General features: G+C 42.4%; 4 protein-coding genes across 5 annotated transcripts; 2 read left to right on the plus strand and 2 right to left on the minus strand.

Moving 5' to 3' along the window:
* Window positions 1-33: 33 nt before the first annotated feature.
* On the minus strand, window positions 34-5,016 carry LOC126774776 (inhibitor of nuclear factor kappa-B kinase subunit epsilon). The gene is made up of 7 exons (XM_050496324.1): window positions 4,064-5,016; window positions 3,375-3,602; window positions 2,431-2,566; window positions 2,169-2,320; window positions 1,489-2,090; window positions 957-1,110; window positions 34-894 (listed from the first exon to the last, which is right to left on the minus strand). Exons 1-7 carry the CDS (start codon window positions 4,808-4,810, stop codon window positions 697-699), a joined length of 2,217 nt encoding a protein of 738 aa, XP_050352281.1. The 5' UTR covers window positions 4,811-5,016; the 3' UTR covers window positions 34-696.
* Window positions 5,017-5,557: 541 nt separating this feature from the next.
* On the plus strand, window positions 5,558-9,337 carry LOC126774778 (cactin). The gene is made up of 11 exons (XM_050496326.1): window positions 5,558-5,788; window positions 5,867-6,205; window positions 6,413-6,650; window positions 7,073-7,247; window positions 7,334-7,467; window positions 7,549-7,701; window positions 7,771-7,894; window positions 8,022-8,169; window positions 8,251-8,703; window positions 8,791-8,935; window positions 9,128-9,337. Coding segments are annotated over exons 1-11 (2,100 nt in total). The 5' UTR covers window positions 5,558-5,786; the 3' UTR covers window positions 9,317-9,337.
* Window positions 9,338-10,253: 916 nt separating this feature from the next.
* LOC126774782 (NADH dehydrogenase [ubiquinone] iron-sulfur protein 3, mitochondrial) lies at window positions 10,254-11,455 on the minus strand. The gene has a single exon (XM_050496334.1). It carries the CDS (start codon window positions 11,364-11,366, stop codon window positions 10,566-10,568), a length of 801 nt encoding a protein of 266 aa, XP_050352291.1. The 5' UTR covers window positions 11,367-11,455; the 3' UTR covers window positions 10,254-10,565.
* Window positions 11,456-11,808: 353 nt separating this feature from the next.
* Window positions 11,809-17,554, plus strand: LOC126774775 (uncharacterized). 2 transcript variants are annotated; one of them, XM_050496321.1, is made up of 11 exons: window positions 11,809-12,009; window positions 12,509-12,716; window positions 12,893-12,999; window positions 13,089-13,266; window positions 13,617-13,800; window positions 13,926-14,037; window positions 14,103-14,343; window positions 14,418-14,608; window positions 14,694-14,835; window positions 14,941-15,279; window positions 16,029-17,554. In XM_050496321.1, exons 2-11 carry the CDS (start codon window positions 12,528-12,530, stop codon window positions 16,587-16,589), a joined length of 2,244 nt encoding a protein of 747 aa, XP_050352278.1. In that variant the 5' UTR covers window positions 11,809-12,009; window positions 12,509-12,527; the 3' UTR covers window positions 16,590-17,554. The 2 variants fall into 2 exon arrangements, with proteins under 2 accessions (XP_050352278.1, XP_050352279.1); XM_050496322.1 differs by lacking the exon at window positions 11,809-12,009 and adding an exon at window positions 12,241-12,303.
* The last annotated feature ends 957 nt before the right edge of the window (window positions 17,555-18,511 follow it).

An 18,511-nucleotide genomic window follows, 5' to 3' on the forward strand; every position in this document is an offset into this window, starting at 1 on the left:
ATTTATAAAATAAAAACACATTTCGTTTATATCATATCGTTCATATATTTTATAAAACATAACATTACCCTTATATAATTTTTACAAGATATTCTAACTTAAATCTAAATAAGTAGATATCGAAGAGCACCAGTACTTAGTAGGAAAGCAATGCAAAATTGGTTCTATCGTCCTTAATGTCCGTCCAGCCTTAAATACATTTAAACTATTTGTATGCCACTTACCTAACGAGACAGAGGTACGTTAAGTTAATGAAGTCACATCTTCAAACAGTACATACATATACATAGACCTCGCGACTTTTTGCCCATCTAATGTCTGACTATTGGGTACGTAGAAGAGTTAAAACGGTTTCGTTAAATCGATCCGCCGCACTAACATCCCTACGTAATATTTCGCTAACATCACTAGAAATGAAACAATAAAAAACCGACAGTAATACTTATTAAGAAAACGGAACAATCTCTGAGATCCGTAGTACGGGGCGGCTCACGTGAGCACGCACGCCGACTTGGAGTGCGCCTTGCAGTCCGGCCGCGCCGGCGCGTCGTCGTCGCGCGGCAGCGAGCCCGCCCAGCGCTCGCCCGCCGACTCGTAGATCACGGTCTCGATGCCGGAGCCGAGCGACGACGCCGACGACGACGCCGACGACGCCGACGAACCCGACGCCGACGCCGACGCCGCGCCGGCGCTGTGCTAGGGCGCGTCGGCCGTGAGGTGCAGCAGGCGCGCCACGAGCGCCGAGCTGCTCGCCACGCCGGCCGCCACGTCGTCGTGCGCCGCCAGCAGCGCGCGCACGGCCGCGCCGCCGGGCGGCAGCCCCGCGCGCGCGTCCCGCCGCGCCGCGCCCTCCGCCGGCGCGTCCGCCCGCGCCTCGGCCCGCAGCGCGCTGAGCTGCAACGTGCGCGGGTCAGTGGGGGCCGGCGCCGCGAGGGGGGCGCCTGCCGCGGCCGTACCTGCGCCTGCGCCTGCGCGTCGCCCACGAGCGCGCGCGTGCGGTGCTCGGCGTCCTGCAGCCGCGCCGCCAGCGCCAGCACCTTCAGCTCGGTACTCGACAGGTCCTTGTCTAGAATCTGAGTCTGCAGGAAGACCGTTTGAGCGACCTTGTACCTGCGAGTGACGATTACCTACATGAGTGACGGTTACTGGGAATTTGTTTCGCCTCGTTCAAAATTATCCGCAGCCTCCACACCGTTTTAGTTCTAGGGTCTTCGAGCTTTTGAACCGGCAACTTCACCGACTACCGATGCCACTCTCTCTGACCAATCGGAATACTCACCTTCCTCTTTCTTGCACCGGAGACGCCAGATGGACACTTGCTTCATTTTTAAACAAATTATAAGTGATTTTGAAAACGATAATAGGTGTTATTGCACCACTAGCATAATATTTATATGTTGTCAGTGAGGTTTTTTTGATGCCATCGAACAACGTTTGTTTTACCCGAAGCTGTAATCAGTCGTGGGAGGGAGGTCCCCACGGGCTCACCAGTCGGCGATGGCGTCGGCGCGCGCGCGTGCCAGCGGCGCGGCGCGCTGCAGCAGCGCACGCGCGCGCCGCCCCGTCTCCGCCACCGTGATGCGCTCCAGCACGTGGAACTGCTCGTCGTTGTACGTCATGGAGCGCGTGGCGCGGTCGCGCACGAGGTGCTGCCACGACTCGCGCAGGCGCTCCACCAGCGTCTTGGCCTTGAGGTGCAGGCGCAGCTCGCTGGGGCACGGCGCGTGCAGCAGCGCGTCGTCCCAGTCGGCGCGCAGCGCGGCGGCGGCGTGGCGCGTGCGCAGCGCCGCGCCCGCCGCCCGCAGCGCCTCGGCCTCGTGCGCCACGAGCGCGGCGGGCGCGGCCCAGGCGTCGGGCGCGGCGGCGCGCGGCGCCAGCGCCAGCGCGGCGGCGGCGGCCAGGTCGAGCGCGCGCGCCGCGTCGTGCAGGCGCGCGGCGTGCGCGGCCAGCGCGTGCGCGCGCGTGGCTACGGCCGCCAGGCGCACGGCCAGCAGCGCGCCCCAGCGCGTCACGCAGGCGCCGCACAGCACGGACGCGGCGCACAGCGCCTCGACGCGCCGCTTCACGACGTGCCCGACGCTGCACGCCGTCTGCGGACAGGTCGATCGTCCAGTTCCATCTGAGCGCGGTCGGCTCGGCCGTAGTGCAGTCGATGTCCGAGGGCGTACCTTGGCCTGCGAGGCGTCGTTTTCGACGGACACGATGTTCGGGAACACGGGAAACTTGGGTACCTCGGGCTCCGGTGCCATACTGACGTTGTTGTTGTTCTTGTTGAAGAGCATCAGTGGCACCTCGGCTGTCGTTTCCGGATAATTCTTACCTGTAGACGTAACTAGCGTATATAGTAACTACTAAAAACGTTATGAAAATTAGTGACGTATCCTAATCTATAATATTTTTCTAACCAAAATACATTTAGATATCGCATACCAAGAGTGTTTTCATCTATTTCACTGAGAAGTAAGGTGTCCTTGTGCAGTAGGATCTGCGATTCGGCGACCACGCTCGTCTGTTCGCAGATGTACGTCTGCAGATGCTCATATTTTTCCTCGGGTTTCAGGAAAACCTTTTAAACACATAACAGACGAAATTAAAACAAAATTTAGATATTACGTTTATAAACATCAGTTATGTTTTATGATGTTACGTATTTTAAAAAATAAACATTCCATGTGACATAAAAACCTTTTGTGATACAATTGGCATGAGTATTTATGAGCGAAAACTGCATTAATACTGTTTAAATAGAAATCACAACTGAAATCATGTGTAACGGCTACTTACTAAACGTAATTCGTAATGCAGAGAGCGCGTCACAGCGAAGACTTACGCAAGTCGGTAAAGTGAGGACTAACTCATACTCAACCTGTTATATGGCTATTTACTCATATCCTGCTGATACATACAACTCTGTTACAGACAGCGTCTATTTTATTGTCCCAATAATTAATCATAAAAATTTTTGTTTTTTTAATTATACTTTGCCGTCTACAGATTTTTATTTGCGTACAAATAGTGAAATAACACTTATACATAAAATGTGATAAAAATCAAAACATGCTGATTATGTCATGAAGTTAAAAATAAAATACATTATATTGCTTAGCATCAGTGTAACTTTAACAATGCAATATATTCAATTACTTTCAAATAAAAACTATGCCAAGGATCTTGGCAAAACTGAATCATTACATCTGCACTTTGTAGCATATTTGTAGAAATTGTTATTTATTGCAAATTGATAATAATTAAATTTGACTGACTAACACTAAAAATAGTACAAACTTTCCAATATTTTATTGGAAAAAAAGTTACATAAAAATATAATAATAAAAATATATAAATTTTAGTGTAAATAGTAATAAAATAATTACTTTTATACTTGCTGCCTTATTCACATGAAAAATGTGAACTGGTTTGGTTGATGTGACGGTTTGGACCTCTGAAAAAAATCTCTCAAAAGTCCATATTCTATGCGGGTCCACCTCCAATAGTCCAGCCAGCAGTGGTGTGACCAGTTTCCGGAGCCCCATACTCAGCTGACAGTGTGACGGTAGCTCCCGACACCACTCAATGGGTCCATTTTCTGTTGTTTGTGTACCCTGTGTAAAAACTTTAATCATGAGAAATGTACTTTACAACTCCTTTGTGTTAAATATTTTTTATTGTGTTTACAAATTGAAATAAATTGTGATGAATTTATGTTCTTAGTAAAACTACTGCCAATAATTTTAAACCATCATCATCAGACAACTTATCCACTTAATCATATGTCTGGCTGTCTTTTTTCTCTCAGATCAGGGTATTTGCTCTAAACTGGAGTTAATGTAGAAACATTGATTATCATAAGTGATGAACGTTAAACAATGAGCTTAAAATGAATTTTTCTGACTCCAAACCTTGCTATAGAATATTTTTGCTAGTGGATTGGATTTCCTGTATTAACTCTTACAATAACCTCAGATTGTGTTGCTGATGATGTAATTGTCATATATTTTTTATTCTGCAGAAACTTTGTGGTCTGCAAAGTTATAAATCCAAATTTATTTTAATGCTTACTTACTGATATGACTCCAGAAGCTTTCTTTGTTGTAATATAAAACATTGTCTCCTTATTTTTCCGTCCGCCATATGGCCTAAAAGGCAGCTGCCCTGTGGCCACATGGTAAAGAGTCACACCTATTGACCACAAATCTACTGTTGCTCCAAAACTCTTTCCTATTGGTTTCCTTAAAACTGCTCTTTCATACATGTCAGGATGAAGGTACTCCTCAGTTCCATACAGGGATACAAACTGTTCCTCCTCTTGCAACTCTCTTGCTGCTCCAAAGTCTGTCAACTTATATGTAGTAGTGCCATCCTCACTTATAAACTTCATGATATTACCAGGTTTCAAGTCTCGATGTACTAGATTGTTGTCACGTAAATGCTTCATACCTGCAGTCAAGTGCTCTAACACAAGTAAAAATTCGTGCTCTTGGAGTCCATATGTATTTTCAGGGTCATCAAGAATGTTAAATAAACTTCCCCCTGTACATAGTTCCATGACAATGACTTTACCCCTTCCATCCTGTTCTTCTTCAATAGCTAGCAACTTAACTATGTTCTCGTGCTTTACTTTTTTCAAAACTTCAAATTCGCGCATCTGCACTTCATGAGGTCTCATGTGACTTAGTTGATTAAAGGTCTTGACGGCGACTGGTTCTCCATTGTTCTTGTTAACGCCTTGAAAAACAGCGCCTGTAGCTCCTTTTCCTAATACACTAGTCGTACACCACACATAGTTTTCTGATCCTCTTAGAAAGGACATTATTATTTTCTTATAATAGTAGTTCACCTAACTTAATTCTAACTTAATAAAATACAGATTTTTATTAACTGAAATTCTGAAAAAATTTTTCTTTTATTTTAAATACTGAGATTGTCTTTAAATTATTCTTTACTTTGTTTTCACTTTCATTTTTTCTATATTATAAATTATTGCACATAACAGGAGCTTGGCCTTTGACAGCTTGATACTGTAATGGAGTATGAACTTACTGACAGTTATTTGACATTGACAGTTTTAGTGATGGCATTTTTGAAAAAAAAAGTTACCTGTAGGATTACTTAAGTCAATAATTATTAAAGAGCGAAATAATATAGGCTTGAAAGTAGGAATCAAGATATGTATTCTCGTAATGGATTTTAGTACTGATAAGGTAATACATATAATCAAATAAAATAACATAATTATATATCGTATGTTAATAAGATTTAAAAGAAGAAAATTAAAATCCTTGTTTTTCCTCAATATTGATGACGTTTCATTTTTCGCCCAGGTGATCGGAATTGCGATTAGAAGGGAAAATAAAGTAATGAGTAAAAATGCTGCTATTATTGCCATTATCCCACGTGGTCATGATTTGTTCAGTAACTATTTAATTTTTTTATATATTTAAGCCATTGGCTTTAATATAAATAAACTCGATAAATTATAATAAATTAACAAAATTGTCGTTTATGATTTAAATAATCTGTTACATAAAATTAGCCTCATGAACTGACAAACTGTCATTTTCTGTTGTAAATAAATTAAGCAATGGGCATTTAACAATAATTTTATAAGATTAATCGCTTTTAAGTCTAAAATCTTTAAATATTATTATTTGCTTAAAAAAATAGTAAGCTGTTTCAAAAAATTTTTTTGGTGATTTTTAGTTCAACGATTTCTTACAATACCCGTGCGTCTTACTGTCTCTACTGTTCTCTGTACGATATTATACTATTATAACAGCAATCATACAATGTGCGTATTTATCACAATAACTAAACTGCCAAATGATACAATATGGTTACACTAATAATTTCCTTTTTAAATTCATAGGTCTTCGAAACATGTTAGCAGATATCGAGATGACTCTCGTAGTAGATCAGTAGAACGTCGACGTGATGATTTACAACGACATAAAGATAGATCTAGATCCAAAAGCTCTAAAAGAAAGCATAAGTCTCGGAGCAGAGAGAGGAAGGATTCCAAACATAAGAAGAGTAAAAAGAAGAAGAAGAAAAGGACACACAGCAGTAGCTCATCCAGTAGCAGTGACAGTGATGAGGAGGAATTAAAACTGCTGCAAAGGCTAGAAGCAGAACGACATAGATTAAAAGAAGAAAGGAAAAAACAGAAGGAAATGTTGAAAGCTAATGAAACACCAGAAGAAAAAAGGTATATTTATACATTTATTATTACTGAAATTATAGAATCCATTATTACAAAACACATGAAAATTAGCATTACTCAAATGACCTTTAATAAATTAAGAATTTCTACACCATACTTAATGTATTAAAAACATTACAGTGTTTGATATTTCAATTTTCACATTGTCATTGTATTTTAAAAACACTGCATATATTTTATTGATATTGCCAGAGCTAGAAGACTTCAAGAAAAACAGGAGAAGGAACGCAAGAGACGTGAGCGCATGGGCTGGGACAATGAATATCAATGCTACACTAACCAAGATAACCCATTTGGAGACTCAGCACTAACACATACATTTGTTTGGACAAAAAAACTTGCAAAAGAAGGTGTTAAGAATGTTTCACATGATGAGCTTGAGGCGTTGAATAGACAAAAGCAGATGGAAAATAAGATTGAGCTGGAAAAGGTAAGTTTGTATGATTTTACATTATCAAATATGACAGAATATTGATATGCTTCTTTATAGTGAAATTACTTTTGTATCAAATATAAATAATAAGCATTATTCCAAACTGGTGGCACGCTTTGTTTTGAATTTATCTTCTAAAATTGCCTCTAGGCATAGAACTGTTTTTATGTGTCAGAGTTACCTCAAAGTAATATACTACAAGATAGAAACAGAATACTATGAAATTAACCAAATGTATTATAGTAGGATCAACTTAACTGCGTATGCTGTTGAGCAATGAGTTGATAAATAAGAATTTCCTGTGTTATTTACAGTGAGGTCTCTACTACGAATACACTACGATTTTAAATACTTTCAAAAAGAATTTATTAGATTAAAAGTCATAAAACTATTTGATAATAATTGAGTACTGGTCGTAGGTGAAGCAGCGCCGCCTGGAGCGCGAGGCGGAGCGCGCGGCGCGCGAGGCGGAGGCGTCGGAGGCGGCGCGCGCGCGCGAGGCGGCGCAGTTCCACAGCTGGGCGCGCCACGAGGACGCCTTCCACCTGCACCAGGCGCGCCTGCGCTCGCAGATACGCATCCGGGACGGACGAGGTTTTATTGCTCATACTTCAATTCTTGACATCTTATTTGTATCTTTGTTTTATTTTAATTTTAAATAATTCAATGTACATCTGTAGCGAAGCCAATCGATCTGCTGGCCTGGTACGTGAGCTCCGAACAATGTGTCGATGCGTTAGAAATGCACGAGCCGTACACTTATCTCAACGGTTTGAACGCGCAGGACCTGGAGGACCTGCTCGAAGACATCAAGGTATTTATATAAGAAAAGAAGACGACCAAACGCGAACTGTTAGAGGGTGGACACTGACGGAGGAGGGTTCGCGTTTCGCAGGTGTACAAGGAGCTGGAGCAGAATGCGAACCAGGCGTACTGGGAGGACGTGCAGACCATCGTGGTAGACGAGCTGAGCAAGCTGCGGCGGCTGGCGGCGCCCGGCGCGCGGCGCGACGGCGTGCACCAGGCCGTGGCCGAGGACGTCACGCAGGTACCCCCACTGCCCTCCATGTGCCCAACTCTGTGGGAGCGAGGCTAATAAATAATACTTGCATTTCAGATATTCAAGGGCAAAACTGGAGCGCAGCTGGAGGCATTACGCGCGCAGATCGAGCGCAAGATGAGTGCGCGCCGCGACGGAGTCGACGTGCCATACTGGGAGAGTCTGCTCAGCCAGCTCAAGGGTGATTTAAGCGATGCCATTCGAAATTGTAGCTTCAGCTTGAATTTGAATTGAATTAAATTAGGGATATTTAAAATTCTAACAGAAAGTGGTTTCATTTTTGTATAACAAATCTATATCTAATATAGCGCACATGGCACGAGCGCGGCTGCGTGACCGTCACCAGCAGAATCTGCGCCGCAAGCTGCAGCTGCTCAAGCGCGAGCAGGGCGTGCAGCCCGCCGCCGACACCGGTGCGCAGCAAGACTCGCAGCACGAAGCGCCCCACGAGCGACGGTATCCGCCGCTCACTTGGTTCAGTTGTTGTAACGTTCATGATTCGAGTCTCCGAACATTATGATTCGATTCCTTCGACAGGTCCAAGTCCCCCGAGGCCGCCGAGGCGCAGGAGGCGCACGAGTCGCAGTCGGAGTCGGAGCGCGAGGACGAGGAGGAGTCGAGCGCGGGCCGGCTGCAGTACGCCAGCGGCGGCTACTCGCCCGTGTACCTGAGCGCCGGCGCGCTGGAGCCCGGTACGCTGGTGACGGAGGCGGCCGAGGACGAGCAGCGCCTCGCCTTTTTGCGCGCGCGCCTGCACGCCGCCAGCGCCGCCGACCACCACGCCGCGGCGTTGGCGGCCGCCAGCGCGCCGGCGCCGGGCGCCAGCGGCGCGACGGGCGCGGCGCTGGAGGCCACGGCGCGCCGCTCCATGGCGGGGGAGGGCGGCGCGGAGGGCGAGGGCGCGCAGTTTAGCGTGGAGCACGCGCTGCCCGACCAGCCCTACCTGTGGGCCGACAAGTACCGGCCGCGCAAGCCCAGATACTTCAACAGGTGAGTGACGTTATAAGTATTCTGTTCTGTCATGACCGTGTAGTGTTTATTGCGAAACCACTAATGACGGTACGATCCACCTCACAGAGTTCACACGGGCTTCGAATGGAACAAATACAACCAGACGCACTACGACATGGACAACCCGCCGCCGAAGATCGTGCAGGGCTACAAGTTCAACATCTTCTACCCAGACCTTATCGACAAGAATGGGACGCCCGAATTCTCTCTCGTTAGTGCCTCCTCTTCTGATACACTTGTAACACTTGCAGATATATACTACTTATATATTCATATATTTTTAGCAGCTTATTTTTTATATTTTATTTTCATGTGAAGCTGAAACTGAAGTGATAAAGTAACACATCAAATCGAAAAATTGTGCAGATGTATCCATTCACAACTCGTTAATTTTATATTTCAGAAACCATGTCCCGACAACCCCGAGTTCGCGGTGCTGCGATTCCACGCGGGCCCGCCCTACGAGGACATCGCTTTCAAGATCGTCAACCGCGAGTGGGAGTACTCGTACAAGCGCGGCTTTCGTTGTCATTTCCATAACAACATCTTCCAACTCTGGTTCCACTTCAAGAGATATAGATATAGACGCTGAATTATACTCTTTGTAACACAACACTTGTATTATTTACAAAATTATTTGACCTTAGGTATAGTTTTTTTCAACTTTAATGTGTTTTTAATAGCCTATTTGAATAAAGTATAATTTCGTTTATACTAATACTTTTATAATCATCATATCATCAATTAGTATATTTGCCCATTAAAATAATATGAGTTGTATTCTCTGTACATTCAGTTCATCATGTTATAATTATTTAATTTATTTATACTTTATTTCACATTATGAACAGTACCAAAAAAAAATTTGAAAGAGATATACACCATCCATCAAAAATACATACAAATACATGAATTGGTGAATAATTTTAAGAAAAATTTATTTGTTAAATAAAAAAAGTAAAGTTTTTTGTAACATCTGTGTGTTTAACTTTACTCGTGAATGTCCCACTGCTGGGCTAATGCCTCCTCTCCTTTTGAGGCTTCTTCTCAAGCTTGGGTGTGGCAGGTTGGTGGATGAATATGTGGAGGAATTTTGGTGAAATTAGACACATGCATGATGTCTTTCTTCACTGCCAAGCATAATGTGGATTATAAACATAAGTAAGTACATGAAAATTCAGAAATGCTTACCTGAGCTTGAACTTTTTATCATTGAATAAGATACATGCATTCTAACCATGCCATCTAAGTCAATTGTCTAAATAAAGTATTACTATGTCAGAATTGTTTATTTTAGAAAATGTCTTCTTGCTACTAGTGTGTTTTTATTTTAACAAAATGAATATGATACCACAGTTCTGTACTATGTTTTATTCTTACAATATGATTAAATACATTTTTGATTTCATCCAGTGACTAGCTTATTAATGGAAGTATTGGATTTTTCAAAAGTATTATTTATACTTATGTATCTGCTCTTTATAAAACATTAGTATGTTATTAGTTATACTCATAAATAATATTAAAACTGCATTATTCTAGTTGCTTTATTTATGTTAATAATTGTAATTACATTAAAATTTAACTACTTAATTCTTTTATTTCAATTTTTAAAAAATAGTAATAATATAGTTTGTTAAATAAAAAACATATTTATCACTTTTTTTTATTTCACTCATAGTAGCTGATCAACTTCTCTTTTTTTAAATAAAGATCATTTTTAAAAGTTGATAAGATTTATGTAGCTTCACATCCTTATAGGTCTACACATTGTTGTTACATTTGAAAGACAAATTACATTATTAAATTTTTAATAACATTTATTTTCTGATTATACAAAACTATTCTTTTTTTTGTTGATCTCCAGATTGATTTACTACTTCCTCAGCAACAGGATTGCCACGGAAATTAGGGAATTGTTCCCAAGGGGCACTCAACTCAAACCGTCTGAACTCCTGAGCTAATTCCAAAGGTTCAACTACAACCCTCTTCTGTTCGTCATCATAGCGCAGCTCCACATAACCACTGAGAGGGAAGTCCTTTCTAAATGGATGGCCTTCAAAGCCATAGTCAGTCAAAATCCTCCTCAAGTCTGGGTGGTTTGCAAAGAAGACACCAAACATATCCCAAATTTCCCTTTCATACCAATTTGCAGCTTTAAAGACTTCGCAAGCAGAGTCAATTGGCGTCAATTCATCAGTATATGTTTTCACTCTAATTCTGGCATTGTAACGCAATGATAATAGGTTGTATATAACTTCAAACCTATAAGGTCGATTGGGAACATCCATACCACCAATATCAACAAGACTTGCAAACTGCGCATTGTGGTGATCCTTCAAAAATTGAAGAATTGGAATAACACCATCGGGTGGAATAAGAACTTCCAATTCGTTTCCAGCCGTAATCTGCACTTTTTGCACGTATTTCGGCATACATTCTGCGATATACTTGCCAAAATCAATTAGTTGAGACTTTTGTAAAGGATCTAATTTTGCCACAGTAGGTCTAGTCTCTGCCTGTGGTGTGGCTACATCTGTTTTTGTAGCCACTCGCTGTAGGCCGGTGTATTGGTTACTGGTTAGAACAGCACGTCCTAGGTTTTTTCCTGCACCAAGGGTGCGTTTTAATAAAAAAGACATTTTAGTCTTTTTTTCGTTTTTCCTTACGTAATTATCTTTTCAATCGTATTGAGACTAAAAATTGGTATAAATGTCATAAACATCAAACATGTCAATTTGACGTATTATGACAACGGATTGTAGATTAAAATATGTAATTATTTTAAGTCGAGTCAATCATTTAAGTAGTTAATATACTACATTTATGTTAAAATTGTATTACTACTACGACTATTTGTGATTGTTTATAATAAAGAAAGAAAGATATGTACGTTCCGAACTACTTAATTTCATTTATAAATTTTCTGAACTTCTTCATTGTGTATATTTCCAGTACATTAATACAATAAAATATTCAAAGATGATACTAAATGTTTTACAGAAATAGTCTGTGTGAAAAGTTATTGTTTTCAAGACTTCGGACTGTGCTCGGAGCATAAGCTTTTGTACTAACATACTCTGTGGTACAATATTACAATTTACAATTTTACGCACAAGCACAAACACATTAAATATTAATACATTGATAATATATTACATACTACATAGGTAGTAGGTACACTGTACTACGCTGATGGAGATTAGTCTAATTTAGTTTTTTATATTTTAATTTACTAAACTACTCGGTACTCATTAACTTTATAAAAAATGTTGAATTAAAGAGGTAAGGTTATTTTGACATTTCTTTGTTTATATTTATATTTAATTCTTCATGAACTAATAAAATTATAATAACTTCGGTGTCACTAAATTTATTTCTTAATAAAAAAGTAAATAGGATGCTGAACCGAAACTGATTTCTAAATAGGATAGGTAGATTATTATTTAAATTATAAATACTAGGTACTATTGATTTTAATACATAGGGAACTTCTTATTTGAGGTAGAAGAATATTTTTTTGTAATTAAGTTACAAGTTACGTAGAAAAATCTAAATTAATACGACGATAAATTGAAGGTAAGGATAGAGTTTTAATATTTAACATTAGTAAATGAATGATTAACAAAACAATAAAAATATATTTATTGGGTTTTGGCTTAAATTAAATTTGATTATGCCGATTTTTTATATTATAAATAAACTATAAATGTAATAAGTATAATATTAACTGAATTGTGTAGTAACTTCAAGTTATTAAATGTTTACATCTTGTATTTTTAAGAGACAAAAAAGGCTAGAAAATGGATGAAGACTTAAAACAACTCAAATCAGTGCTGAGATCCTTAGTGGTCTCTAGCCCCACTCAAGTAGACGTTCGGTCACTGTTGCGTGATTATCGGAACATGGTTGGCAAGCAAATACCTCTTGCTAAGTATGGCTACAAAGATCCCATCATCTTCCTCAAGGAACGATTTAGTGACTGTTTCTTGGTAAGTACTAACCTATAGTTGTTTTGTTGTTCTGCTTACATAATGCAATATCACTAAAGCATTATTATAATTATAAAAATGAGGGAATAGAAAGTGAGTTTTGTGTTGTAAATAATAAATTACTTTGAGTTGATGTTATTAAACAATGTTATTAGATTGCCACACATATTTCATAGTTTCAGGGTTCTGCTGCAAACCCTGAACTGACATTAATTGTTCCGGATGCATTAAAGCACATTGATAAGTTTGTACAGAAACAAAAGTCCAATCCAACAGTTAAATTGTAAGTGGATATATGTATGTTTAAAAAAATATAGATAAAAGTTTTTTTTTTTATCTAAAGAACCCTTTGTACTTATTTCAAATTTGCAGTAAGGGCAAAAGAAGAAGTGTGCCAGAATCTGCAGTCAAACCAATTGAATCAAATTTAATTGTCAAGAGTTTTCAATCTAAAAATGTACAAAGAAAGCAACAAAATATGCCAAGTAACGAAACCACAAATGAAGAAATTAAAAAATATCATCCTCCACCAACACAGAATCCTCCACAGGTAATTTTATAAACTCATAATCATCATTACTATACAATATGTTTGTATATAGAATGTGCTGACATAGTATAACTGGAAACATAGCCACACACATTACAGTTGGTGTTCCTACACAAACATATTTGATAATGTTCTTACTAGGAATCCTAATGTTTAATATTAGGTTATACGAAGCCTATAGAAGTCTTTTTGTGCAACTGCGGTCCATTCGCACCATGCAATTGCTTGAAGCTTATGAATTAAAAAATAATATTTTTTATATTTCAATCCATGCAAATTAAAGTTATATTATGTTAATGAAGAGCAAAATTGCAGGTATAAAATACTAAGATTGTAATTATTATTTTCAGACTGATAGAACTGATGATACAAAACAAACAATTGATAATGGGAATTGTTCACAAAGTGTTTTGCAGAACTTCCTCAAAAAGAGAACAGCACTTTACAGCTCCCACTATGCAATTAGTGAGGAGTCTTCCAATAATAAAGAATCTCTTAAAGATGGTGATGATTCAGGAAGACAGACATCATCATGTATGTAAAGTAAACCAATTGTTTTCATAATAAAATCTGCAACTATTTAATTATTGTTATGTATACAAAATATTCTTATACTCATTTGATGGGAATATGTCTTATACTTTCACTTTTTATTACAGCTTCAAGTAGCAGTAAGAAGACTCAGCTGGAAGATTTGAAACGAGAAATCAGAGATATAGTACTTGGTCATCCGGATGGTGTTTGGTGCACTGACATTTTAAGACTCTACAGGTGAGAGAATTACTTATTACGATGTATATACTTTATTTCAATATCAATATCATAATCGTTTCCAGAGAGCGGTACGGGTGTGAGTTGAACTTTTCACGCTTCGGCTTCACGAGCGTGCTGAGCGTGGCGTGCGAGCTGGCGGACATCAGCGTGTCGCGCCAGCCAGCCGGCGACTGGCTGCTGAGGGACGCGCGCGCCGGCCCCGCGCCGCTGCCCGTCAACTGCGCGCACGCGCCCCGCGCCCCCCGCCCCGCCGCGCCCTGTGCGACGCCCGACCCCGACGACGCGCTGCCCGGTGTCGCCTTCGTGAGTCCCGTCTCCCGGCGTCGTGTCGCCTCGTGCGGCCTCGCTGTGTACTCTACGGCGTGCGTGTGCTGCAGGAGGCGGACGTGTTCCCCGAGGACTGCATGCACTTCCTGGAGAGCATCCCGTCGGCATCGCTGGTGGACATCGTGCCCGGCACCATGTTGGAGGTGGCCGTTGCCGAGGTGTACTCGCCCTCGCACTTCTGGCTACTGCGGCTGGGCGAGCGACACAACATCGCCATGGAGAACATTATGGACGAAATGAAGTTAGTGCGTCGCTCTCGAGCTTCGTATCTCGATCCTACTAATTTCAGCAATATGTTCCAAGTTATATATTCTTGTTTTCGTCAGCGAGTACTACACTCACGGCGAGGGCAAGAATCGTACGCTGGCGCTGGGCGCGGTGCGCGTGGGCCACTACTGTACCAGCCGCTACGAGGGCGACTGGCACCGCTCACTCATAGTCAAGATCATAGACAGCGACACCGTCAAAGTAATTCGATCGTCCCCAGCGACAGATTCCGTCGCATGCATATTCATTTATCATCATCCTACGGCGCCCTACAGATCAGCGAGTGATTCGAAGTGCTTGTCGCAGGTGCGGCACGTGGACTACGGCACGGTGGACCGGTGTGACGTGAGCGAGCTGCGCGCGCTACGGCGCCAGTGGGCGTGGCTCGAGGCGCAGGCGCTGCGGGCGCGCCTGGCCGGGGCGCGGCCCCCCGCCGCCGGCCGGCGCTGGCCCCGCCCCGCCGCGCACCACTTCCTGCGCCTCGTGCGCGACCGCCGCCTCGTGGCCAACGTGGTGGCCGTGGACGAGCGCGACGGCGCGCTGGAGGTGCTGCTCATCGACACGGCCACGCGCGAGGACCGCTGCGTGAGCGCCGAGCTGGTGCGCGCCGGCCACGCGGACGCGCGCGCCGACTCCGCGCTGGGGGTGAGTGCGCCGGCGCCGGCCTCCGACTCCTGCTCCGCCGACACGGACGTGCGCTCGCTGCTGGGCACCATCCTGCACTTCGACGAGCGCCGTGAGGACGACGCGGGCGACGCGTCCGAGTCCGCGTCGCAGGCGGGCGCGCCGGCGGGGGGCGCGCGGGCGGGCGGCGCCGGCGGCGTGCTGGCGCGGCTGTGCGCGCTGCACGCCCGCCTGCGCGCGCCGCCGGCCGCCAGCCGCCTGCTGCAGCGCCGCCTGGCGCTCGCGCGGAAGCTCGCCGCCGATGATCCCTAGTGTGTCCGATTCGTGTTTCTCGTGTGATATTATGACGACGTTTGCTGTCGACGGCCGGGTTCCGATGAAAATTTGCATCGCGATTATCGACGCTAGTTTACAGATTTTACATCTATTGATAGAGAGCTGAGATATCTTAAAAATTTTAATTGTAAATTCTATAGACCTGCTCCGATGCACTCGACGCGACGGCAAGGCATAACCTCACTCAGAACAAGAGTACGGGCGATTCTTATCAGATACTTTCAAAATGACTTGTGAATTTTTTGATTTTACAATTGCATATTTTAGTACACTAAGATAAATGTATGCATGACTGAATGTTAAAGTTCTTGTACGAATACCGAGCCTCGGCCGACGGTTCATAACCTGCGACGTCTACCCTCTCGCGCGCCTCGCGGCCCCCCGGCGGCCGTTCATTTGATGAATAATAATCGTGACACTTGGGTGCTTTGCAGACGTCGGAGTGTTACCTGTACCCTCGGTTCGAGGCGCTGGAGAACGGGGACACGCCCAACTTCGCCGAGATACATGCCTACCTGCGCGACGGCATCGCGCTCGAGTTCGTCGACGACTACCGCCGACACGTGCCGCCCTGCCTCCCCTCCCCGCCGCCGACGAGCCTCCCCTCCCTGCCATCGACGAGCCTCCGCTCCCCGCCGCCGACGAGCTTCCATTCCCCGCCGCCGACGAGCCTCCCCTCCCTGCCGCCGACGAGCCTCCCCTCGCTGCCGCCGACGAGCCTCCCCCCCCTGCCTCTGCCGTGTCCGCCCGCGGCGCACCCCCCTCCCCCCCCGGCCGCGAGCTCGGTGTCGCTGTCGGCGGCGGAGTGCGAGATGTTCACGCTGCTCAGCTGCGTGAACCCGGGCGCCGCGCACCAGTACATGCTGCAGGCGGTGTCGCGGGCGATAATGGCGCGGTCATGTCTCAACCCGCACGCGAAGGAGTTCCGGATGGTGTCGGCGGAGACGCAAACCGGCGACACGATTAGACCTCCGCCTGGCTTCGAGAAATACTAATCTATTGACTTATCCTTTCAAGAGGCTTATATACAAGTTTCGGTTAAATCGTCGCGGAGATTCGTATCGGACCTTTGGGTCGAAAAACATTGAAAACCGTTCTAAACTTCTAACTTTGATTTGAAGTTAACATGTGCCTGAGTGAGGTGCCTGTTTGTGGTCAATGGCAGCTTGCCTGTAATAATACTACCTCAACCAGTTCCATAGTATTAATATAATATATTAACATATTTTGGTGTTCTATTTAAAATATATTGATTAGGATGAAGATATCTCAGCTTATGTGTCATATAATGTAGTCGTTGATTGACTCGGTCGCGTGCGGCGCTGGAGACGCCGCGGTGACATTTCAGTGTGACATTGTCGTTTGTAAATGAAATGTTTAGAAATAAGCTTAAATGGTAGTTTTTACTTTCGTTTGGATTTTTCCCTTCAAGAAGTTTTTTTACATTTTTCTTTGTTTATATATAGTAAATTTTATTTGTTTGTTAATAGAAGATTATTATTCGATTTGTAATAATTTTAACATTGTGTAAAAAATCGTTTAAAATTATTCTATACTACTAAAAATAATGTTATTACACATTACATGAAGCTGATTTCATTTTTAGATATAAATATTGACATTTTTTAGCATTAGCCATAACCGAATATTGTTTCGAAGTTTCAACTTTATTGTTTATTGATATTATTCAATCTTAATAAAGTTTTTCGTTTACATACACATTTTGTTATAATGACAAAAATATTTTGCAATTGAAAAATAGTATTTTAATTAACATACAATATGTGTACAATTTATTTGATGCTTTTTATATTACCTTGTGAAAGCTCTGCACGAACTATGAATATATTATTATGCCTAATATATACTGACGATAACAAAGAAGTCATTCTGTGATACTAGGGTCAAGTGTTGGTTTGCGAAATCATTGTTACACATTTTGTGAATTTTGGAATATAAAAACAATTATAAAAACAACTCAATTGTTATTTCTCATCTTGTTGACCCATCATACGCAAAAGTTTAGAATATAAATTGATTTTATTGATTGAACACAGCGAAGCGGGTGGGCAATAGCTAGTATCGCTATATACCATATATATAACAAAATAATAAATTACATAAAGAGAAATCATAAATTGTTACCTTCTACTGCCCTGACTTTACAGCATTCGATAATATTTTCTTGAACATTAAACAAAATCATGAATTGACACTCCTCATATGTACAGTACAGTAACAGTAACAGCCTGTTAATGTCCCACTACTGGGTTAAGGCCTCCTCTCCATTTTGAAAAGAAGGTTTGGAGCTTGTTCCACCACCAATGCGGGTTGGTAGAATACACATGTGGCATAATTTCAATAAAATTACACACATGCAGGTTTCCCCACGTTTTTCTTCACCGTCAAGCACGAGATGCATTATAAACACATTTAAGTACATGAAAATTCAGTGGTGCTTGCCCGGGTTTGAACCTACGATCATCGGTTAAGATTCACGCGTTCTAACCACTAGGCCATCTCTACTCATATAACGAATAATAATTATATTAACATGTTAAGTTAAAAAAATAATAATATTTTGTCTAAAATCATCATATTACAGTCTCTTTAAACACTTTTAAATGTTTTTTTATATTTTATTTTCCAATACATTACTTCAAAAAGGTATAACAAAGAGTTATATTACACTTACTTTACTTTTTCTATTTGCAAAGAAAAAAAGTAAGTGTAATAGGCGAAGGGAGCAATCCTTCACCTACAAGTATACCTTACATATTGGTATTAGTTCAACGGATATTATATAATAGATGGCGACACTTAGTTGACAAAAGTATTCGTGCGAGTGATCTCTATTCCGACTATTTTACTATATACTCTATGTCCATCCCAGTTGGGCTATCTTTCACAGTACTAA

The sequence above is a fragment of the Nymphalis io genome, chromosome 17 (genome assembly GCF_905147045.1).
Source record: "Nymphalis io chromosome 17, ilAglIoxx1.1, whole genome shotgun sequence".
NCBI classification, from domain to species: Eukaryota; Metazoa; Arthropoda; class Insecta; order Lepidoptera; family Nymphalidae; genus Nymphalis; species Nymphalis io.